The 25,531-nt window shown below is 43.4% G+C and overlaps 1 protein-coding gene across 1 annotated transcript in view; it reads right to left on the bottom strand.

The window, feature by feature from the left end:
* LOC135909562 (AB hydrolase superfamily protein YfhM-like) overlaps positions 1–9,287 on the bottom strand; it is a 41,411-nt gene extending 32,124 nt beyond the window's left edge. Inside the window, exons 1-2 of the mRNA XM_065441537.2 lie at positions 8,951–9,287; positions 3,444–3,568 (exon numbers count right to left, since the gene is read on the bottom strand). Coding sequence (XP_065297609.2) covers positions 3,444–3,568; positions 8,951–9,154 — 329 coding nt within the window. The 5' untranslated portion in view covers positions 9,155–9,287. The remainder of the gene's footprint in view (positions 1–3,443; positions 3,569–8,950) is intronic.
* Positions 9,288–25,531: the final 16,244 nt, after the last annotated feature.

Raw genomic sequence — 25,531 nt, 5'->3', positions numbered from 1 at the left:
GCCAAAGTCTCATTCATACAAGGGCGGGCATGGCCAAGCATGAGCAGACGAGAGTCAGCTTCTTCTGGAAGTGCATAATTATTATCGAAATTTGAAAGCAGGTTTTCGCTTACTTCAGAATGTTTATTAAAGTTCGTCAATAAATATACACAGTTGCAGTAGGAAGAAGTGCACTGATCCAACCACCCTTCTCTATTGATGTCAGCTACTGACCAAGTATGGGAATCTGCATATACTGTTATGAAATAAAGCATCCAGGAAAGAGTGAGGAGCAAGCTTCTGTTGAAAAGAGAGCGTTTAAGAGAAAGGTGACAAAGGTGACTTCGTGCTCCGCTTGCAAGTTGCGCGTGCTGCGCACAACTGCAGAACTTGGCTGAGAGAGAGAGAAATGCTGCATAGAAAGGCAGGGAGGTTAACCAGAAGTAGTTCCAGTCGGTTGGCTGAGATGTACACAGCAGGGTATGTTATCTGTGGACCATGTTTCCTCACCAAGCCTGATGGGTGGTTGAGGGCCACTTTAAGCTTCCTGCATCTCTCCACCGATACACAATGCAGGTTTACTGTCGTTTTCAAGACATGTTGCAGTGCGCCTGTGTGGCAATGTACAAGTGGATATACATACAAGTACCATATATTCTACTGAAACAACCTTTGCAACATAATTGCATAATTTTCTTAATAATAGCCTTTGAATAGCACCTAAGCAGGCAATATGTGCTAATGGTGTTTAGTGGATTTGACATAAATCCTAGCACATGCCCCCTGCATTTTCATTGCACCACGGTTGCTATATACCAGGTTCCACACCATTTTCAGCAAGAAATATTGATCTTGTTTTTCAGAGTTTCAGTTCCAAAAACATACGCTCGCTTTTCATAATGCACACTCATACATCAAATGTAAAATTGGTAATTTAGTATGCTTCCCCAAAGATGGTTTTGGTTTTGTTCCAAGGGCAGTTTCAGCTTCTTGCACTTGCAAAACTGATGGCTATCTCGTTACTAATCGCTCAAAGGGCGGCCGCCTGTTTCTCGCTTGTTTAGTGCTCACAGGGGTGAGCATAGGAAGGATGCCACCATGCATGCGTCTCCTTTTCATTTTTTTGGGAGACTCGTGATATCTAATTGCGTCTGGTTGGCGGTAAGATGAAGATTAGCGGAAGTCTGTCACATGTTTTGCTTTTTTGATGGGCACACAACCACTCAGTTTTCTTGGGTGCTCTCACCTACCCAGTTCGATTAGGCTATGTACGTAAATATTAGTGTAAGAGCAGGAACCTTCGAGACTTGCGAAATACTCTTGTGTGCGCATATTCTAAGCCTTGAACTGTAGCAATGCATCAAATTTTCAATTCTTATAAGTTTATTTCCTTTTTTATTGTTGTTATTCATGAATGAAGAGTACACATGTACCAATGTAAAACGTTTTTTTCAGGGTGTCTACCAAGTTGACATTTCCAAATTCCCTGAGTTTTCCAGGTTTTCCCTGAGTGCCTTTGCCCATTTCCCTGAGTGATGCAGAACTATGTTTTATGTCAAGACGGGCTGAAAACATATCGCTTGATTCTGTCACTCTCGAGTAACCACATAAAAAAAATAAAAAGCGACTTAATCATATCTGAATACTAAGGAGTGGTGTTTCTTCAAAGAGAGAATAGAAGGCAGGGGTTAGTAAAATGCACAGCAAATAAAGTGTCTTCGAAAAAAATTGAAAATGAAGTCGGACATTCACAAATACGAATAAAAAGGAGATGCACATAGAGGCAAATATATTCGAATATGAGCTATTTCTATCAACTGATAGCAAGCTCAGTGGTATGAGGCCCGAACTCTGTCACAATTGAGATTCTCTCTCAACCACTTGTAAGTCAACCTCAGCTGTCCTGACGTACTCTCAGCCCAAGCACGACGCCCGAGTGTTGTGTTTCACTGCTTTAACGAGTTTAATTTGGTTTGGATGAGTGACACCTGCATTTCAGCATCAGCCAAAACTTTGTTTTTTGAGCTCAAGCTCCTTCAAAACGGCGACAGCAAGCTTCCTTTCCCGTTTATTCCTCAATGCGTACATCATTTCTGTTCTTGTCCTCCTTATGCCACTCGTTCGCCTCAAGGACCATTTGAAGCATCTTGGTCAGTTGCACAGTCCACGGCCTATTTTTAGAACTCCCTAGGGGTCGCGAAAATGTTCGAAAAATCGGCCAGTTGGAAAAAAAAAAAATTCGTGTCATTTACTGCCCTTAGGGGCTCAAACCGCCACAGGCACGTTCGAAAACGCTCTGAAGGCATGTCGGTACACATATTAGGCATATCGGCGCACGTACTGTGACAGGAAATACCGGGTGCACGTGTGTATAATTAAGGAATACATGCTGTTTTCAGTGGCAATAGCCCCTTCCCACGCTTGTTATGCTTCACTGCAATACTTTTAAGTATGCTTCACCATGTATCATTTCTGTACAGAGGCGAAGCTAACTTTCGAGAACCGGCATTATGCAACGCGCCGTGTTTTCTAAGTTTCTAAGCCAATAGCGAGGAACCCAAAGGCGGAGTCTGTGCCATTGCTGACAGCAGCTAATTCTTTCAATAAATAACTCGGCACCCAACGGCAAGAAGCTTCATAGCGAACGTCGAAGCAGCTAGGCCTAGCGTTGCCGCAGTGGTGGCAACGGCTGCCAGCGGATCCGTGTGCGAGAGTGCCGGTTCGAGGTGGCGAAGTAATCAAAACGGCGGCGGTGATGCCTTTGATTATTGCCGTTTCGGACCTGCGGTCAGGGCGAAACGTCCGGAAAATCGGACGGCGAAGAGTTCTTGCGTCCGAAATTTCACACGTTCTGATACGTTGAATCTATGGGGTACGTGGCGGTGCCGCGAAGCCGTCCAAATTATCGGGAATCCGGAAAGTCGGTCATTGAGTGCACACTGGCAACTCCTCCGGCCGACGACAGGGCGTCAAAGATGATTCTTTCCGATTCCGGTCTGTTGCTTGAGCCAGCATTACCGCGACTTTCGACCTTTTCAATAAAATTGCCGCTAATTTTCCCTGATAGAGGCCTAAATTGCCTGAGTTTTCCCTGACTTTTTCCAGACTACTCAAAATCCCTAAGAATTCCCGGTTTTCCCGGTTGGTAGACACCCTGTTTTTTCTCACTTTTAGGTCGCCCTAGAAAAATTACGGTAAATTTTTTCCAAGTGTAAGTCCCTAAGAAGAATTGAAATCTGCAATAACAAAAATCGACCCTGGGTGGTCGCATATGGCAGAAAAAATCTACCCTGAAAAGGTTAACTGCTACAAGAAAAATTTGGCGGAACATTTTCCTTGCATAATGGACGCTCCCCACATATTAACATCAACTTCTCGGGAAAAAAGTGGGTTTGGTATGCAAGTACAAAAGGGAGGTGCCCACAATGCCCATTCCCCTTCCAATGCCAAACAGTTTCACTCACCAGTGGTCCTTTTGGAAGTGCCGTATCTGCTTCTCCCAGGTGTACCACGTGTCCAGGAAACCATGCACGAACACCATCAGCGGGTTGTCGTGACTTCCGGCTGACACGTAGTGCAGCGTCACATCCTGCAGTGTGGAGAGACAAGGGAGGCAGCAGGAGCGGTGGCTTCAGCTGGGCGGCACACGACAACACTTTGGTGCCACTCAGCTGTGGCTCGCACAAACAAAAGGCACAGGTGCAGACTTCAGACAGAATCCAGGCTGGCAGGCTGGCCATGCTACCGCACATAATTCCATTGGCCATTTGGTACGATGCCATGGTAGGAGGCAGTGCGAAAAGGACACAGGATCAACAAAATGTGAGTGCAGAATTCAACTGATTTTAGTGAAATAACACACTTACATATATCCTGTGACGACAAGAGACAATGAAACCAAGGAAAGTATAGGGTGAATTACTTGTTTTTTGTTGCTGTTGTTTTTTATTGTACAAGAAAAATGAAAGTGGACAAAAATACAAAAAGAAAGCAGCTGGCCACTGGTGGGAACCGAACCTACATCCTCGGCATAACATGTGTGATACTCTTATAGCGGCACCATTTTCCCACCTACTTTCTTGGATATTTATGTATGCCTGCTAGCGTTAACCAGCATCGCCACTACATCTACCATGGTGGATGTAGTGGCGGTGGTGGATGTAGAATGCCCTGTCCATCGCAGGCATCACCTTGTAAAGGAACTTGCAAGAAAATAACTGGCCAATAAAACCTTGTACGCTAACTTGTGGTGTCAAAGCTTGTGTTGCACTGCTGTTTCATTATCTTGTGTGTCTGTCAATTTCATTTCATGCATGAGGTGTTGGAGAAGAAATGAGGTGAAGCACAACATGACGACACAAATTGCCCATATGCCCCAACAAACACTCACAAAATAAATCTACTCGCAAAGTCTCGCTTAGGCCTGTTGACTCGGAAGAATGAAAAGCATCTTCTGCACACGCGACACATGCTACTTGCTTCTCTAGGGGGCCTAGAATGCTCCCACTGCCAGGTTCTAGTCGGAGCGAAAGCTAGCACAGTTCTTAGAAGTACTCTATGTTAACCACTACAGTCACACACAACACGTTGCAAGTCCTCGGGGAACAATGCAAACAGAGCACACTGGCAAGTGCGAGTCTGAACACTGAGCCTTTGTGCTTAAACTAGTTTGTGTGGGTCATGTTGAACCTGATGCTGCAGTGGAGGCACGCTTGATCTGTTCTACCAAGGCCTCAAAGCATGTAGCAGTAAAGAAATTGTATGCGGGGGTCTATACTGAAGGCTCACACGGCATCGGAGAGGGACCACCGTGAATGCCACTTTTACAGATGAAAACAACAGCACACGAAATGTAACAGGTGCCATTTCTTTAAGAGTAGTAATGAGGTTGGTGAAGAATGACTGCCTTATGCAGGATACATTTGCACTGGAAAAGTTGTATTGGATGGCTGCAAAGATGAAAGAAAAATTATGTATGCTGTTTCCACACAAGCTGTAACAAAGAAAAGAAAAAAAGACCAGAAAGATTAGGAGACAAGGAAAGAACAGTTTGGAGGTGCAGCTTCAAAGCAATGCATTATTTCATTGCACATAACCGTGGTATCAAAAGCAATTGGCAACTCGCCCAACTCATATTTGAATGTTACCACCGCTCACAGTAAAATGACCAACTTCCTTGCCTCCCGATGGCTCCTCATTAAAAAACTGCATTAATGGTGCTGCCTCTTCTAAAATGACAGCAAGGTTGCATGCATCTGCAAATGAAAGAGCATGCTCGAAGTACTTTTGACGATAAGCAAAACATGGAGTGGCATTTAGCTCCAGAATCAGCAATGCCTCGTCACATTGTTGAAATTCAAGTGTTTCTGGCAGTATGCCTGCTATGCGACAATGACACAGCTAGTGCAGTTGCAGGGCAGTATGAGCGTGTGCACTTGCTGTAGTTACAGGAGAGATGTAGTTGATGGTTAAGGAAGGCTCTATCCCCATCCTGTTAGACCTTTGACAGTGCCATAAAAAGAGAACAAAATAGGGTGCCTATGGAGCGAAAAAAGAAAAAAAAAGAATTATATGGGAATTACTTGAATTATTATAGTATTTGATTGTATTAATGGTATTTAGTACACTCTGCCTAGTGTACTGGAAAGAGCTAGAAAGCTTTTTTTTATGGAGGGGAGGGGGGGGGGCACGAATTGTTGCAGACATCGCTTGCTTCCAAAAAACAACAGACGAATAAAATTGCATGCTTGATAGTTCAGTGTTAGTTTTGATTCTGAATACATATACCAGTTTTTTTTTTAATGCACCAAATTTTATATATCATCTGTGGCAGACAGCAGAGTTCTGACCCTTGAACTAATTTACTTGATGAGATGAACATTACTTCTACGAGAAATCAAACTGGCTAGCTGAATAATTAGCATACTTGCAGAAATTACCTTTTTAATTGAATACAGTACATAATGCAATTTATTAATTGTATCTGGGGGTTCACAAGGCATATTCACTTGGAATGAATTCACAGGGTGACAACAGTTTCGAGATATGCGAGGTGTGCAACGAAATATACTTCTTCCTCTTTCTTGGAGGTTAGCGATGCAACGGTGACGGATGGACTAATATTTTTTTTTGTCCTCAGGAAACACTGTGCATCGCAAAGGGCCAGCAACACAGGCAGTCCTCGTGTATCAAGGGCCCATGAACTTGATCACACAGATTCATTCCACTTCTCAATTTGCCAGTCACTATTTTTGCAGTCAACAACTGCACACGTCTTCCCTGCACTGTTCCACATTCTGCAGCACGAATGGAGCGCAGTGTGTTAGCGCACACCCAGTTGCATTTCTGACAGCTGATTGCACAGAAGCAGGGCAGAAATTGCAATGGTTTCTTATTCGTGGGCTTTCGCTGAGGCAATGTACAGCATGCCACCACGAGTGCCATCTTGTTCCTCTGAAGCAAACTGCTCCATGAAAAGGGTCAATAGTAAGTTCGGCGCTACAATGTGTCATGGGGAAGAACGAATGAAAGAAAGAAAGCAACACACAAAGAACACCTGTGTTCAAGCTATCGTGTCACATGGCGGTTGTCAGCAGACAATAGCAACAATTGGCAGCGCACACAGCTGTCCTCCGCTTAAAATAAACTGCCAAGGTCAGCAGACTGGACTCTTCATTTCTTCTTTCTTTTTAAACAATTGAAGGCTCCATTATTAGTGTGTAAGCATTCTTTGGCGAGATCCCCAGCCCTGCGACACGAAAAGTGTAATGCCTTATTTCTGCACAAAAATACGTAATTTGCCAAGTTAAGACATTTAATGGTAGCCTTTAAGATAAGGAAAAGCAAAAAAAAAGAAGAACGAAAATACCCATAAATATACATAGGATTTCAGAGAAAATGAATGGGGAAATTTATAGTAGGGGTGGGCCAACTGAAATTTGGGGGTGGGCCAACATGAAAGTTAAGAGTGGCACAACTTTAATTTGAGAGTGGGCGAACTTAAGTTTTGGGATGGGCCAACTTGAAATCTGATGGACGACCAACTGAAGTTTCGGGGAGGGCCAAATTGAAATTTAGACGTTAGGATGGATAGTTGTGCGTGTTGGTTAAGCATGATCTGAAGTGAAGGCACTAAAATGGCGGAGGACAAAGAAGAAACACACACACACACAGGGCGCCTATGTGTGTGTTTCTTCTTTGTCCTCCGTCATTTTAGCGCCTTCACTTCAGATCATGAAATTTAGAGGTGGGCCAACTTAAATTAGGGGGTGAGTCAACTTATATGGTGGGCCAACTTGAAATTTTGGGGTGGCCCAATTTGCTGAGTGGCCTTTGAGTTAGGAACACCTTGCTGGCAAGCGGGCACGCTGAAACGCTTGGTGCGTTTCCATTGGGCCTTAAAGGCGCAGTCAGAATGCAGGTGAGAGCTTGCACGGATACGAAAGGATGCATAACACAGGTTTACAAGGCTTACTGATGGCAAAGGCCATCAGTAAGCAAGCACATAAGCTAGGAAAAGCAAGTAATCAGAACTATGCAATAACAAAGTCACAGCCGAACCGAACAATGCTTAAGCATTAATTCACAATTCTCAGAATTTCTGTAAGTTTTTCTTGCGACAGGAGGTAACTGTTTCTATTTACACAAAATGGGGTCTTTTATTCTCTAACACACACATATGCGCCTACAACGTACTTCACTGTTTATACAACATGGCCCGAATTGAAGTTAGCCGGGAAGACGAAATGGGTGCATTTACGTAAACTAAGCGCCCCGTTTTCGTTTAATGGCCTTCCAGTGCCGCCGAAAGCGGCCAGACGTCACGGAGCGAGGATTCGCGCGAACCCCCTCGCACACGCCTGCACACCCGAGTTCAAATTTCCCGCGAGCGCACACGTACTCGCTCAAACGCATCCGCCATCTCCGGTCGCGCGGCGGGTGTACGCAGAGGAAGCAAAATACGCGCCCGACGGGAGGCGTCGACGCCGCGGCTGAATGAATGAAGCACGGTGACAGGTCGCGAGTGGCGCGCTCAAACGCGCACGTCGACGCCTCGAAAGCGGGCAAACGCATGCAGACGTACAACAAACAGCCGAGATGCGAGCGAGAGTAAAGAAAATAAAGCAACAGCTCCGCAAAAAGCAGTGGATCCAGTTTGCGGTAGCAGTTTCATTTTTGTAGCTGAAAGCTCCGTTTGTGGTTGCTTGAATTCGCCTGTAGCCGCGCGCCGCCCGTCAAGTTCGGGGAGGGCTTGTCGGTCCCACCGGAGCGAATGCGATCGCAACAAGAAACAAAACTGTGACAGGCGGCTGATGGGGAACAGGAGGTCTGCTGGCTCCGAACCGGCAGCGCATCAATAACTTCATCGGACATGCCTCGTCAGTGCGGTGACGGCTGCAGGGCGGTCGAATTACTGGGGGCGTCGGCTCGCATCACTGAAAAACAACTGCGCCGTCAGAGGAGACATGCACACCGCCAATCAGCAGGGGACGTCTGGGCGCACAGAAGTTGTCCAGGCTGCGGCGATAGCGGAGCTTTGTGATAACCGCCATGCACCCTTGAAAAATACCACCTCGCTCGAGACCCTTCTAGGCCGCCCGCCTACGTGAAGGGCGACGCGTTCTCCCACGGCGTTACATAACGAAACAAACGTCAGTAGCGGCAGCCGAGCGCGTCGCTTTCGATAACGATATCACGCTCGCCGGCATGAGCAGCTTGCAAATCGAAACAAACCTCAAACTAAGTGCCCACAAGTGATTGACAAGGCATGGTGGGAGCAGCTTCAGATTTGACTCGCCTGCACGGCGATGCGAGACAAGCCCGGAATAATTAGGCTGACACAAGCAATACAGCGGCCCATTAATAACAAGACCACTACACAAGTCGATGCAAAACGCGCTTAGGTCATTCATACGCGAATGAGTCGAAGCGAGGCAGCCGGAGCAAAGCGATCGTAGATGACATCACACACCTGCAAAGTGACGAATTCGTGGGATCCCAGAGCCGGGTCGCGGAGACACGCCGGCTCTTCGGGACGCTGCTTGGGCGTCAGTATGGACTTCCCTTTAAACAGCACCTGTAAGCCGATCCTGAGACACACCCAGAGTCCCAAGCAGGTGCCGATCGTCACCAGCAAGATCTGACTTAACGCCCGTCGCAACGTCTTGAACGCCATCGCTGCGCTCGATGCGCCCCGTCTTGGGATGGGTTGCCTGCGATGCCTGGTTGCGCTTCGCCGCAACACTCGCTTCACCCGTTGGAAATGCACCGGCGCGCAGCTCAGCGACTCACGTGGGGCGCAGAACGCGGTCTGCGCGTGCGCTAAAGAAATTACTGCGCCGACAAATGTTATTTGTTCTCACCACATAAAAACATTGTTTCACTCGGTGGTAGAACACTTCGCGTGCCTCGATGTCGGCGAAAAAAATGAGAAATGTTGAGCACACATGTTTGAGCAAAACGCCACTTCCGCTCGTATTAAAATGGCGGCGCCCATGGATGTTTTCTACGGGCCATTCACGCTAACCGTGCGTTGAGCAGCCAATATAAAAGATGTTTAGGAACGCAGCGACCTTAAAGCGAGTTTAAGTTGCAGATTTTGTTAGCACATAGTTAAAAATCAAGTGTGGAAGACGCAAGTCTATATACGTTGGACAACGAAAAGCGCCGAGATACGAGAGACTGGCTGTCGAAATGCTAGTTTGTTTGGTTTGGGGCATTCGAGTTATGCGCGCCAATCTTGCGAAAACGTTTGGCAAATTCTTTGCACAGCGCAAAATGTGTATGTTGCTTCGATCTTCCGTACGCAGACGGCTTGACAGCTACTGGTGCTTGGAGGATATTTACTACTTGTAGTGCTGTGGCATCGCCGTGATGTAGGTGGAAACGCGTGAATCACAGCTTCGAAGAAAATAAATATGCCAATAGCTTAGCCTTAGTGAAAGACAGTCGCTAAGTGATCTTTATACCGACTGCTGTAAAAGTAGCACAGGAGGGGGCTAGTGGACGCCCCAGTAGAGATGCCAAGAGTCTAGAAATTTCGAAGACGTGGAAAATACTATGCAAAACATTTTCTTTTTTAGCATAGTATCATTGCCAAGTGAGACAAACGTAATGCTAATGATACATAACGGGTTTTAATTAGGGACCGAATAACATTTTTGTTGGTGCATTGTTACAGTGGAAGCTCCATTTCCGTTCCTGTTCTTTTTGCTATATTCGAACTTTATCCAGTAGCTCCATATATTGTGTCCTATTGTGCCCTATTGTATAAAAGTCTACTGGTTCTAATTAAAGTCGTTCTATTGAAAACAATATAGCATGTAGTATTACGGTACATCACCCTTTATAACAGCCAATTCTCGGAACTAAGAAATTGTCTGTTATTGGAATGCATCATGTAACCGCACAAAAACAAGGGACAAAGAAGGAACACACAGGACAGGCGCCTGTCCTGTGTGTTCCTTCTTTGTCCCTTGTTTTTGTGCGGTTACATGGTGCATTCCAATAACGATCACCAACTAGCCCGCTTATCCCTGTTAAATTATGTCTGATTGATTATCTCATGTTTATGATGACATAGGAGTTAAGTATGGCTGTGATAGTTTGAGAGCTTGTTGCACAGGGAGACTGCTGCAGGTTGCTGCAAGGCAGCTAGTGACAAGTGCAACATAAAGCGCGCATAAAAATGTTCCATATAATAGTGGCTTTAATAAGGACCGCGCAGCGAGCGATGGAGCTAAAAATTTTAGGCGTTATGTTAAGAGATGGGAAGATTGCGGTGATGGCAAAAGAGCAAATGGGGCTAGCCGACATTCTAGTTGACATTAAGAGGGAAAAAAGTTGAGCTGGACAGGTCATACAATACGTGGGGCAGGTAACCAGTGGTGCATGAGAGTCGTAGAATGGGCGCCAAGGGAAGAGAAGCATAGTTAAAGCTGGCAGAGAATTAGGTGTCGTGACGAAACTAGGAAACTTGCAGGCACGAGGCCTTTTTCCTCTGCAGTGGGCATAAAAGTGGGTTAATTATGATGACAGTGATGCGTGTAAGATTCCCTCGTCCTGTTGTATAACTTCACATAGGACGAGGCAAGAACAGTGGTAGAAACAGGAATGCCACTTCAGCCCACGTTTCAACAAGGGGACTTGTCTTCGTCGGGGCAGCAACTGCTTTCCTTGGAAGCATTTTGTGTAGCTCACTTTCCCGAATAAGCTGGTGCGCAGAGTATGGCGAGGAAAGTCACAGCGTTGAAGAAAAAGGCGAGGGGTATACTGGCAGTGTTTAGTAGGGAGGGAACAGGTAAGAGTGCTGCTGTTGGTTCCTCCGAGAAGCCAGGGTAACAAAAACAAATCCACACGTGCAGCAAGGACTTGTCGATATGGCTGGCCCAGTCATCCCAGAAAACAGGAAATAAAGAAAAAAAAAATACTACTTGGACATATGAAAAAAGAGCAGCATTACCCCTACCTCTCTATAGCACTGTGCTGCTGCTGTTCTTTTGAACACTTTGATTTCACTCACCATTTTATACGCACCAGCATATCCTCCCACCCGCCCCCCCCAACCAATGAGTGGGGAGTCTGAGCTGCATGACCACTGCTAAGCAAACCAGTTGGTGCCCCAAGTCTAAATGGCGGCACTGGACTATAGGTTGACTTGGGGCTAAGAGAGCACAGCACAATCACCAGACGTGCACCCTCCGATAATCTAGCCTTGCATTGAAAAATGTGCGGTTTGCTCTCCTCTCTTCATGAGCACTAACATAGTATGCAGCCACAAATATCATATCTTATAGTTGCATTGTCTATATATATATGACATGCAGACAATACAAGCATATTTACCTCTGATAAGCCTCTGGAGTTATTAATCACTAAATTAAATACTTACCTAATAAACATAACCAACTGGTGCCGTAAATACAGGCTACAGATTAATCCTTCGAGAACCAAGTTTGTACTCTCTTAGTCCTTGCCAAAAACAGCAATCGCCTTTCTAGAATAAAAGAAGAGCATAGCATATGGTATCCAGATTATCAAAAACTTGTCCCTTTTTTAACCATGCCACATTTATCTCTATTACTCATTTATTCACTCATACATTAATTACAGTATATCACATTGGGCAAGCGCATTCACTTCACCACTGATTAAATGTTGCAAAATTAGGTTATAAGGTTGCTTACATCAAGGTCCATTCCATATTAATTACAACACTCCTTCATGACAATAACATTTTCACAGTCAATATGTGACTTAGTTACAGCCTTGGTATGATTTTGTTCTCAAGAATGGAACTCCAATAGTGTGAATTCCAGCAGCAGATCTTGTTAGTAATAACAATACTATGTTTGCTTCAGCAAATAGCTTCTTTCCTCTGAAAATATGAACTAACCATGGTATGCTAACCAGTGTGTTTGTGTGCCATTTCAATATGACAAAATTTCACTGCCGCTGCAGAGGAATGCCGAGACAATAAATGGAAACTTCCATGGATGCAAATGGTCAAATGGTTTAATTAAAAACGGTTGCTTGCAAATGCACCTCTCAGCACGACAAGAGCGACCGCCAAAGTGGAGCCGCTTTGTGTACCGTATAGAGTCCAAGTGCAATAAGATCCTATCGCACTTTGAGCTAAAGGTGTGCAAGAGTGAGAAAAGAAAGATGGTCGCTTCATGAGTGCTACCTTCCTGCGCCGCCAAAGGGAAAGAGGGGGAGGGAAGCGAACTCGCAGCAACGCGCTCAAGCGCGCCTTGGCCGTGGTTGCGCATGGCTGTAAGCACGACTGAGCGCATACGCAGCCGCGCACCCTCTTTTAGAGGTAATCCGCCGCGTATGCAAAGAGTTGGCGTGGCGAGATGGCATGGCATCATGTAAGCATTGAAGGTTGCGTACGTAATCTCGAGTTTCGGTGACCCGTTGGAGCGAAAAACAGACGCTTCGCTCTCCACTGCTGGCACTTTTCTTGATAGCGTTGTCCCAGTGCGGGTGACACTATCAGCCACGGAGGCAGAGTGCACACGAAAGCGCGGCTGGCTTCGCTTAATTCGTACTGCTGATGTGAAGATACTGTTGACATGGCATGAAACCGTATCATTCGTCGGCGACTCCCAAATTCGTCAAAATAAATTGTTCTGTCATTCAAATTTGCATCTTCAATTGCATTGTGAAACATAGTTCCAGCGCACATTTGAACAAGGACGAGGCGAGAAAGACAACACAAACGCCGGACTTCAACTGAGTTTTATTCATTGGAAACAGGGCTTTATGTACACAGGGGGAGGGGGTGGGGGACTGCTACTGCGCAGGACCACTCAAAAATATTTCCTTGGTCTAGGCAAGGTCATCATAGGTGTCAAAAAATAAAAAGAGAAACTTTTCCCTCTTTTTTTTTTCTTCTATTTACGTCACACAGTACAATCTTGTTCATGTCCCGCCCTGCCTCGCTGATTCGACACATCCGTTTGCCCTGAGATAATCAATTTCTTTTTTCCCGAGTATTGTACTGTGTGACGTAAATAGAAGAAAAAAAAAAAGAGGGAAAAGTTTCTCTTAAATTTTTATTTTTTGACACCTGTGATGACCTTGCCTAGACCAAGGAAATATTTTTGAGTGGTCCTGCGCAGTAGCAGTCCCCCACCCCCTCCCCCTGTGTACATAAAGCCCTGTTTCCAATGAATAAAACTCAGTTGAAGTCCGGCGTTTGTGTTGTCTTTCTCGCCTCGTCCTTGTTCAAATGTGCGCTGGAACTATGTTTCACAATGCTATTCATAACCAACTAGCCCAGCTGTCCATACTTAGCATCTTCAATTGCCCGATAATTCAGAAAATTCTGCAGCCCCTTTCCATGTAAGAAAAATAGATTGGCGACTATTCTTATCTGTATAAATGGTCAAACTTTAATAGAATGAAATTTTGATATAACGAAGCGAATTGCCGATTTTATTTTTAAAAATTTTATTTTACATCATACTGCAGGCCGTGTGGCCCAAGCAGGAGAGGCAGGGTAACAAAAAAAAAATGCGTAGAAAAGGCAGAATGGCAAAAATATCAAATTTAAGAAATGAGACAAAATAGCACGAAACAGCAATGTTACTTAGGAAATACTAATAATATGAGTTTGAATTGATTCAGGGGAGTTCTGATGATAGAAAGGGATGAGGTTCCATTCTTCTACAGTTCGAGGAAAGAATGAAAATTTAAAGAGGTTTGTCCTGGCAACGTAAGGGGAGAGAGCAAGGGGGTGGGAATGAGGGGTTTTCCTGGATGCAGAAAGAGTTATGTATGGACTAGGATCTAAAGAAAATTTGCAGTTTATGAAGGAGTAAAAGAAATTCAGGCATATTATTTTTCGCCTCGTTTGAAGGGTGTGAAAACCATTTGTTCTCAGTAATTCAGTTATAGAATCTTCTCGGCTGTATTTGGAAAAAATGAAACGTACGGCTCTTCTCTGTATCTTTTCAAGGGTGTTAATATTGGTTTTGGTAAACGGGTCCCAAATAACGCACGAGTATTCCAATTTGGGTCGAATAAATGTGGTATAGGCTAATCATTTTACTTCATGGGATGCATGTTAAAGCTTATGGCGAAGTAGACATAGCTTTCTGAAAGCAGCAGAGGCGGTAGCAGCAATGTGGCTATTCCAATTTAGGTTGTTAGTAATTGTAATTCCAAGATACTTGTACTCACTCACTTCGGCCAAGGGATCTTGGCCAATAGAATAAGAAAACTTCAGGGGTAGTTTTTTGTTTGTTATACGTAGAACCACAGATTTGTCTGAGTTAAGTTTCATTCCCCACTTGTTGCTCCACTCAAGAATGTTGTTTAAGGCTAAATGAAGAGATAGTTGATCATGAACTGTATTAATATAGTTAAAAGTGATACAGTCATCTGCAAACAGACAAATATTTACAGGGGGCCTCTATTACATCAACTATGTAGTTACAATAAATAAGAAATAGTAGTCTGCCAAGCACGCTGCCATGAGGCACGCCTGAGGTTACTGAAAGAGAATCGGACTGCTGCCCATCAATCACTACGTACTGTTTTTGATGCGTCAAGTAAGCAGAAACCCAGGACAGGATAAAGGCAGGAAGACCAAGGAATTGTAATTTACAAATTAATTTGTCATGAGGAACTACATCAAATGCTTTTTGAAAATCCAAAAATATCACATCCACTTGGCCAGCCTTGTCAAGGACAGAAGCAAACGAGTGAATGACTGTGCTTAATTGGGTGACTGTCGAGAGCCCCTTCCTGAAGCCATGTTGGAAAGGAGATAAAAATGTTACGCTTGTTTAAGAAATCATTAATGTAGTCAGCAACAATGTGTTCAATTAATTTACAAGAAGAGGATAATATGGAAATCGGACGGTAATTTAGGACTGAGCTTGGGTCACCTTTATTTATTTATTTATTTATTTCAATATTACTGCCAGCCTCTGGTTAGAGGCCTTAAGCAGGAGTGGTTACATACATGACGAGTAAGACTGAGTACAAGGTGTGAAGCGTGAGCATAATGAAATAGCACTGAATTTGAAAACATAAGCAGCGTGTCATTTGCGAGAACGTAGCAATAGTTAAATTGGTTTGCATCACTATTTGGCTAATATAGGGACAACACGTGCTACTTTCCAATCGAGTGGAAGTACCGCGGAATGTAGAGAGGCCTGAAAGATTACTACAAGGAATTTACTTAAATGTTCCGCATAACGCCGAAGGAAGGTGTTGGGAATGCCGTCTGGACCAACAGATGATTTTACTTTTAACAGGAGGAGCATGTTAAGTACACCTTCATGAGAAATGTTAACGTCAGAAGAGCAGGACGGTGAAGTTTGGAAAGAGGGTTCAGTTGGTGGGGAGAAGACACTGTGGAAGTGGTCATTTAAAAGGTTAGCAACAGCCTTGGGACCAGTTATTGGAATGCTATCGTGGATAATGTTCGTTATGGATTTATTCCGTTCCTTAATAATGTTTCAGAACTTCTGGGGATCTTCCTTAATATAATTTAGTAAAGTGTTACCGAAAATAAAAAATTTTTTGCTTCTGCAATGGCCTCTGAAAGGGTGACACGAACACTGGTTAAATTGTCAGTAGCTGGGCCTTTCTTTCTTAGGCGTTTGGCTTTATGTTTTAATTGAATAGTGCATCTATTTATCCGTGGTGTATGTTTAGCTGGCTTTCTAAGTTTGTTAGGTATAAATTGATCAATGCAGAATAAACACATTCTTTAAACTTTTCCCAAAGCTGCAGAATGTCATTCTGGCAAAAATTCAGAAAGACAAGAATCCAGATAATCTGTTATTCGCACATCATCAGCCTGCGCAATATTTTTCACAATCATAGGTGCATACCGCCTTATACCCCTGTTACATGGTACATGTGAAGTCATTCGCAGTGAATGAGATTATGTCATAATGCCATTTTTGTTGCTTTTACACGGGCATAGCGAATGACATTCACAACTAATGGCATTTGCCCATTGAATGAGTTTCCCGAACTCATGCAAGCGTGACTTGTGCAATCTCGACGACAGGGGCTTCGCAAAAAATTACAAAATCGATAAGTTACAACGAAATGTAATCAGAGTAAAGGTTGTCATAATTGCTGTTATGAAATTTTTGATCATTTTTGATGTACAGCACAGTAGTTGAAGTAGTTTGTTCAGTTACATTCTTGTTCTCAGTCTCCGACTCTTGTCGGTCATGTTTACAAACGTTCGTCTGTTTTTTTTACATTTCTGCATATTGTTTTCAAGGTGGTGCCGCACTAATGCCTATATGGCAACGACGGGAGCCAACTCTATGTCTTCGTCAGAGGAGAATGGGAAGCGTAGGGTGCACTGGACCGACGAGACACACACACTGCTGAAAGTGTGGGAAGGCCACCTCACCGATTTGCGCAGGGTGAAGCGCAATCTGAAAGCATACATGTTGATTGCCGAGTGCTTGCGTGCACAAGGTGCCGATAAACATCGCCATGAATTGCGAATGCCATTTTGTATACCCGTGTAGACAGGAAACGCAAGACTGCAATGACATTCGGTATGAATGTAATTTACTGTGAATGACATTACACGTCTTGTTACGGAGGCATTAGTTATATAGAGGTGTAACTGTATATTTTGTTGCAATTCCTTCTACTAACTTTCACATCATAGGGGGCCCTGTACAGTCTCCGACTATGGGACCTCCTCCTGTATACGACACCCATCCAGATATGTGTAACTCTACTGCACTGATGAAATCTGATTTTGGAAATCTGGATCTCCTGACAAGTTGTCAAAGCAAATCACATTTGTAAAGAAGAGAAACAATGTTAGTTGAATGTAAATTGGTTTGCATCACAACAAAGCACAGTCTCTGCGTTCTCGAGTCTGGCTGCACTGAATGACCAAATGCAGCTCCTGTCACATGTACAATCAAGAGGAATTAAGGGGCTAGATTTTTTTTCATTCAAACTATATGAAGCAAAAAGACAGATTGTGGCCCCTATCTGCTGCAAATTATCTTTTCATCTACTTTAGTTTACATTTTCATTATTATTTCTACCGTAGTTAGTTTCTCCAGTACTCTCTCCGGCTTCATTGCCCCTCTTTGCTAGATATTTTATTTATTTATTTATTTATTTACAGTACCCTCAGAGTAAATATACATTATAGAGGGGAGAGGCTTCATAAAGGAAGTAAAAAAATGATATACAGGAAAGGCACGGTATAAGTAAAAATAGAAAATTATACTAGCTCAATAATTTATACAAAAAATAGTAGTTGTAGTTCACCATAAAAAACTCATCATACACTTCAATATACAGATTGGGAATGATAGGTAAATACATACATAGTCAATTTGAAAAAAATAGCACTTATACAATAACAAGTCACATGATATATTGAACGCAAGTTTCATGATTTACACGTAGTTAACTAAAGCATTTCTAAATTGAACAGGATTACTTATATTAACAATAGATGCTGGCAGACCGTTCCATTCGTTGCATGTTTTAGGTAAAAATGATTGCGAATGCGTTAGTGTGTTAGAGCGAGGAACATGTACCTTATGCGTATGATCTCTACGTGAGAAGATGAATGGTGCTGGGTTAATCCACGCCGACCGAAGCGCAGCGTTCTGGTAGTAAATCTTATGAAATAAGCATAGACGTGATTGTTTCCTGCGGGTTAATAGCGAAGGTAGGTTCAGAGTAGTCTTCATTTGTGTTACGCTTGCTGTACGATGGTAATTAGCTAGTATAAACCGAGCGGAGCGATTCTGGACACTTTCAAGGCAGTTAATTGAGGTGGCATGATGTGGGTCCCATACTGATGATGCATATTCCAACTGTGGACGGACATATGTCGTGTATAATAAATGTTTGAGTGATAATGGTGCGAGCGAGAAGTTTCTACGAAGATATCCAAGTGTGCGATTAGCTTTGCTCGTTATAAAGTCGACATGGTACTTCCAGGATAAGTTATAGGTTATATGGACGCCCAGATATTTGTAATTTCTTACGCTCTCTAAAGGAATGTTATTAAGTAAATATGCAGGACAAGCTTCATTATTACGGGATATTCGCATTGATTTACATTTCTTGACGTTAAGCTGCATGTGCCATTTTATAGTCCAGTTATGCAATGTGTTTAAATCGTCCTGAAGAGATGAAATACTAGTGTCATTAGTAATTTTGCGATATATTACGCAGTCATTTGCAAAAAGACAAATTTTAGACGAAATGTTATCAGGTAGATCGTTAATGTAGATTAAGAACAACAGCGGCCCAAGCACAGACCCTTGTGGAACACCTGATTTAACTGGGGTAAGAGTTGAATTAACATCATTAGCGCTTACAAATTGCATGCGGTGTGTTAGAAATGCTTTTATCCAATTAAGTACATAAGTATCAATGTTTAGTGCGCTGAGTTTACATAGCAGTAATGTGTGGTGTACTTTGTCAAAAGCTTTAGCGAAATCAAGGAAAATACAGTCCGTAAGAAATCCTGCGTCCAAGTTAGAATGCAAGTCGTTAGTAAAGCAAAGAAGCTGAGTATCACAGGAGAATGTTTTACGAAAACCATGTTGGCTAGATGTAAAGAAGTTGTTAGATTCAAGGTGATTGATTACCTGAGAATAAATAACGTGCTCCATTATTTTACAGGGCACAGAAGTTAAACTAATGGGCCTATAATTAGAAGGGTTATGCGTATCACCAGATTTATGAATTGGAACTATCTTAGCCGTTTTCCAATCTAAAGGCAATGTGCCGCTGTGAAGCGACTGAGAAAAAAGTAATTCTAAAATTATCGAGCAATATTCACTAGTACTGTGTAAAAATTTAATGTTAATTCCATCAACACCACATGATGATTTCAATTCTAATTTATTTATAATCGATTTAATACCGTTACTATTAAATGCTATGGGATCCATGGGGGGGTATCTTTTAGGCCGTATTTCGGGAGGAGGAGTAACATGCGAAGACGGCGAAAAGGCCTGTACGAACGTGTAATTTAGCACGTCAGCGCATGCGTGGTTGGCGATTGCTTTCCCAGTTAGTGAAGTTAGAGTAATCTTTCTAGTGTTATCTCCTTTCATAGAGCTCCAGAATGCCTTACTGTTAGTTTTCAGTAGCTTGGGAAAGGTAACGTTGTAGTAGGAAAATTTCGCAGACCGTAGATTTGAAAAGTACGTGGCGGCAGCAGATTTGTATGAGAACCAGCGTTCAGGATTTAGTGACCGTTTGGCGATACGAAATAGGCGTTTCTTTTTGTTACTTAGTCTGCTAAGGTGTCTGTTATACCACGGTGCGTTACTATTTGAATATATACGTCGGACTGGAATATAACGATTTATTAGATCAGATACTTTTTCTTTAAAGAGGCGCCAATTTGTCTCGACAGAACGATCAAGATGGCAAAGTAGAAACGTGTCAAGAAAGGAAGCAAGTTCGTTGTTTATTGCCGAGAAGTTAGCCTTTTTATAATCTTTTATTTCCTTAAATCGTTTACGTTTCAGTGGTAGTGATATCGTGATTGTAAAATGTAATGTATCGTGATCGCTAAGGCCAGGTAAGTGCGTTATCGGTGATATAATATCAGCTGATGATGTCAGCACGAGATCAAGTAATGATGACGTAGTGCCTGTTACACGTGTTGGAATAACGACCGTTTGTACTAAGGTAAAGTCAGAACAAATAGCGATAAACTGATTAGCCTCACTGGATGATGGGTTAGAGAAGGGACATGTGCTTGACCAATTTATGTTAGGAAAGTTAAAGTCACCCATAAGAATTATCTTTGCTCCCGGGAATCTTACTGTTAATTGATTTAGACAGTCATGCAGGTGATCACAAAACGAACTATTCGAGGGTGGCCGGTAGCAGACGCCTAAGATAATTTTTTTGAAATTAATGGTTAAACAACACCAGATAGATTCAATTTCAGTGATTATCGGTACATTAAAGCACTCAACGTCTTTACTAACAGCAAGTAATACACCGCCCCCTATTCTGTCAGTACGGTCATTCCGATACACAACGTATCTTTTACGGCAATGAAACAATTCTTCGTTTGTTATTTTGTTAGTCAACCAAGTTTCAGTTATCGCTATAATGTCAGCATCAGTGTCATCAACCAGAGAACACAATTCGTCCCTTTTATTAAATATACTGCGAATATTCGTGAATACAACAGAAATACCATGTTTCGATGTAGTGCAAGCATCTCCCCTGGCGTTTCGCTATCGCGAGCTCTGTAAGACACGCCCTGAGCGCAGAATTCGAGGATCGGAATTTCTGTTTCCTGGTGTTATTTCGTAGACGACATCGTTATCTATGTCGTAGCCATAACATTTTTCTCCCACGAAGAGTCTTTTGTAACGTAGCCTGTAGGGTACATTTAGTCCCTTGCCATATTCCGTTAATTTATGTCTGATATTGCGCGTTGCCTCGCAGAAGTCTTCGCTCACAGTCAGGCTGCTTCCTTTTAGAAGAGAGCGCTTAGACAAAACTTGTTCTTTGGTTTTATAAGAGAGAAACTTAACTATTATCGGTCGTGATTTTTGTTGACTGTAGCGACCAATCCTATGTGCACGCACTATGTGGTCGCAAGTTAAACTAAGTTTTAAAGTGTTATTTATCAAATCTAGGGCTAGGGATATCATTATGTCAAGTCTGTTTCATGTCCATTTCTATATCTCACTGCATCAGTAAACACTTCACCTGAGAGTTGAGCACTTGTTACTCTGTCGTTCTGTCCAGCACAATTTTACTTGCACGAAAAATGAAATGGCGCATGATTCACAAATTAACAAAATTTAATGATTTTATAGTACATATTCCAACTCACAAATTAGAGCAGATGAATTCTCAAGGCTTATCCATTTGGAATTAAGTTTCAATATGACACCAGTTTTGTGAAATTCACCTAAAAGGTGTGCACCAAATTTATTGTTGTTCATTACTTTTGTGGCACTTTGCTAAAAACAAAGTGGAACAACAGTACATCCTCGCCACAATTTTAACAGCACATATACCAAAACCAGTGCCATCCTCAGAATTTGTTCCAAGTAGATATGCGTTGTGATTTCACTAGCTACAATCCTAAAATAGCAATACGTGCCATAAGGTAATTAGTTAAACAATTAACAAAAACTTGTTGGTCAATTTTGCTATTTCATTTCTCGTTCAAGCAACGCTCGCCTCTTGCATCAATCCAGCCAAGGATTACAATTGTGCTGCAACAGGCAATTTCAAAAATCTTGCATGGGCTAGGAAAAGAAAAACCTGGTACTATATGGCCAATGCAGTAATAGTTTGCTTGGTGCTACAAATACCCGAAGATCATGTACAGTCAAATCTCTCATATAAACTAATTATCACATATGACACAATTCTATGACGACCTGCAAGTAGAAGTTGAAGCAAGACAAGGGGTAGGGGGAGAGAAGGGAATAAAGAAGAAGTGCGATAGAACAAAATGGAGTCTGTGTTGTGAAGCTGCAAAATGCAGTTTTATTACATATTTTGGTGCAGTCGGCTTTACACAATCCATGTGGGTAATCTTCGTTCAGCCAGCCAAAGACAGCCTCATGAAGTACGCGCTCCCTGGAGACCTGCCAGTCGATCTTCCTGTCAATGCGATGACAGGTGAGCTCGTGTCTATTGTTCTGCAGAAGGCGTCTATGTCTTTGGATGAACTCTCAAAAAAAGGGTCCGTGAAGATAAATCTTCAAGTCTCCCTTTTCAACCGTCTTGCGCTATTGCAAGTAGAGAAGTCAGTCGCATAGAGCCAACTTACCATTCAAATCTCCCCGTTATGCTTCAGGCGATTCTACTTCAACAAAAGCAAGTTTCACAGCAAAATGAAATGATTCAGACACTTGTCTTGGCTCCGAGTCTCGAAGAAAGCGTTTTCACAGAGTTTGCGGAACCTGAACCCTTTGATGCTTTGTTGGGGAATCCAGAAGCTTGGATTGTGTTTTTTGAATACGCCTGTCAACAAAATGGCTGGGACACAGATAAAAGAGTGAAGCATATGCTCCCTTTTCTAAATGTCACGGCAAGAAAATGGTATGAGCTGCGTATCACGGGACATCAATGTGAAGTATGGAGCACGTGGAAGGAGAGCTTCATCTCGTCATTCCATAGCAGCCTGCTTGAGCGATGGGAACAAGCTATATTTTATCGCTACAAGTCTGGAGCAGTGCTCGAGCATTTCTTCGAAAAGCGTCGACTACGTCAACTTCCATAGCCAGAACTTCCACTAATATCTCTTATAACGCTCATAATACATGGCCTACCTTGGGAAGTTCAATGAAAAATTCAAGCTGCAGCACCAGAAACTATGGAGGCTTTGCTGGGGTCACTCCAAGAGATTGCCCGCCATTGGATGGAGAGAACGACAAGGCCACGTTGGGAAGTCCAAGGAGAGTTTCATGAATGGTTACCAAAGAACGGTTACCAAAACGGAAGTCACCATAGGTTGTTGCATACCGCAGAAAGACAGTCATTGCCTGAGAAATGCAGTTTGCCCAGACTGGAAAAAAACTAATAAATGAGGGCTCTCAGTCTGACCCTATGACAAACAAGACTGTTTGTTTGCTTTCTGCGAGTTTGTTACATATATAAATTGAGGTTAATGGACAACGCATAAGAGCACTTATAGATAGTGGAGTTTCTGTATCCATTCTTAAGAAAACCAATGCAAACCCACAAGATATATTCCGAGGGAGATCAGTGCTTGTGCGTGGGTATGATGGAAGCAAGATAGAGTATTGTGAGTCAGCACACCTGAAAGTAAAGTACCAATCTAAAGAGGCAGAAGAGGTTGCATTAGCTTTAGACACTGTGGAGTACGACTTTCTCCTATCTCGTCCGGGCATGAAGTTGTTGAGACTGAATATTTATTGGGACAATAGGGTGTCTTTTGATCAAAAGGCTGACCAAACGGAGTCGGGACAAAAAGACCACCTATGGATGCTGAAGAAAGACAGCCCTACCTCGAACTGGTATGCCTGGGAGGATATGCACCAGCGACAACAAAGTTCGAAGTTCCATTTCACCTGTGCAACAAAACAGTTGTGAGAAATACGCCATATAACTTGACGAGAGAAAAGAAGGCATGGCTAAAAGAAGAGCTACAACAGATGTTAGATGCTAATGTAATTCGCCCGTCGGTGTCCCCCTTCGCTTCACCTATCGCCATTGCTTCGAAGCAGGACGGCAGCTAGCGGCTATGTACGGATTCAACAGCAGTAAATAACCAAACCTTGTTGATTGCTTTTTCCATGCCAAGGATTGACACTATCATCGATGAAACCAGAGGCCGCACTTGTTCTTCTTGCATAGACTTGTGCAAGGGCTTCTGGCAGGTGCCACTGCAAGAAGACACCAAGCAAAACACCGCATTTAAAGGGATAGTGAACAAAAAAAATTGTAGCCGAGATTTCTGTCTCCAGTGGTGGCTGTTGCACCGAGAGCGACCAAAACAACACTCTTTCTGAGGAGAAGTGAGCGAAAAGTAATTATTTGAGTGAATATTTCTCAAATCACAGCACCTACCGGCCTCCTCCGAAAGCTCTGGCAAAACTGGATATCGTGTCACGCTTACCCACCTCGAGGCCCATTGCAAGCGATCGTCCGCGCTGAGCGCACAAAGGGGTGAGTTGACGTTTGCAGCGACGCGGTTTCTTTGTTCGACCGTCCTATTCGCACCGCTTCCTCATGTGAGCTGTTCGGAAACCTCGTCTTTCATCTTGTGATTTTGTGGATTGATGTGTGGAGCAGCCGTGCCAACGCCACAGAATGCCGAGGGTCTGCTGCATGCAAGGGTGCCGAAATAGTATTGTCGGGCGAGACACGCTGTGCCACTTTTTTCCGAAAGATGAGAAGCTGCGCAGAACCTTAATTTGTTGTTTGTACGACGTTTTCAGCCAGATGTTTGGCCAATTCTGCTAGAATGAATCGAAATCTGCATCGTCTGAAGCGACGGCTGACGAAAAAAACTAAATTCGCCGACATGAGACTGGTGGTGCCATCTCGTTTGCACCAAGGGAAAGAGTGCTCGGTTGCGATGAAACACCGGGAGCAGGCGCGTTAGCCAGCGCAAGTGTGCTGAGGTACAGTGCTCACGGAATGAAACGCACCAATTTAGGGCTAAGTAATGCGCATACTTTCGTTTCAACCGGTTGCAGTTCTTGTCACATCGACGTAATTCTGGCGCGTACACTTACATCAGAGTCCTCGTCACCTTTGGTGACCAAATTCCTAGCGACATGACATGGTGCTCTCGCGTACTTTGCACATAAGTTGGGTTCTACTAAATGCTCCGTGTCCCATTTCATTCCGTGAGCACTGTACATGTTACCTGCTCACCACTTGGGTTCCTTGTTGGTGGCAATACTGCAGGCTGTGCCTAAAAAATCGGCCTGCGATTATGCTTCTTGGTAATGCAATTTTCGAGGACAGCTGCTGTCTTATTTGAACCGTAGGGGACCGCATACACAACACACAGTGCCGAACGGAGGCGGCTGTGCGTTTAGCGATCCTAGCCGGCACTTCGGTAATCGAACACCATGCTCGAGGTCGCTGCCGTGGAGGAAAGGGAGGGGGGGGGAGGGTAAGGGGTGCACGCAGTGGATCACGGAGATGGCTTTGCGTTATTCTTTGGATAACAAAGAATAGAAAGAATTCTTCCGGCCCTCTTTCTACTTGTCCGAACTATAGCCTAAACAACCGAGCAGTTCTGGTAAGCGCTTGTCCTTGTGTTTCTTCTATTCTTTGTCCCTGTTTGCTTGCGCAAAAAAGTTTTACGATGAATCTGTTCCAACTAGGCCGACTCGCAGTTATGCTTCAGTTCATTTCTAGTTCTTCCGGCCCTCTTTCTACTTGTCCGAACTATAGCTTAAACAACCCAGCAGTTCCGGTAAGCGCTCGTCCTTGTGTTTCTTCTATTTTTTGTCCCTGTTTGTTTGCGCAAAAGAGTTTTAAGATGAATCTGTTCCAACTAGGCCGACTCGCAGTTATACTTCTCGTTTAGTTATCCAGTTACACTGGATCG

Source organism: Dermacentor albipictus, chromosome 7 (assembly GCF_038994185.2).
Source record: "Dermacentor albipictus isolate Rhodes 1998 colony chromosome 7, USDA_Dalb.pri_finalv2, whole genome shotgun sequence".
Lineage (NCBI taxonomy): Eukaryota > Metazoa > Arthropoda > Arachnida > Ixodida > Ixodidae > Dermacentor > Dermacentor albipictus.
The sequence above is the reverse complement of the archived record's forward strand: the minus strand, read 5'-3'. Positions and strand labels throughout refer to the sequence as shown.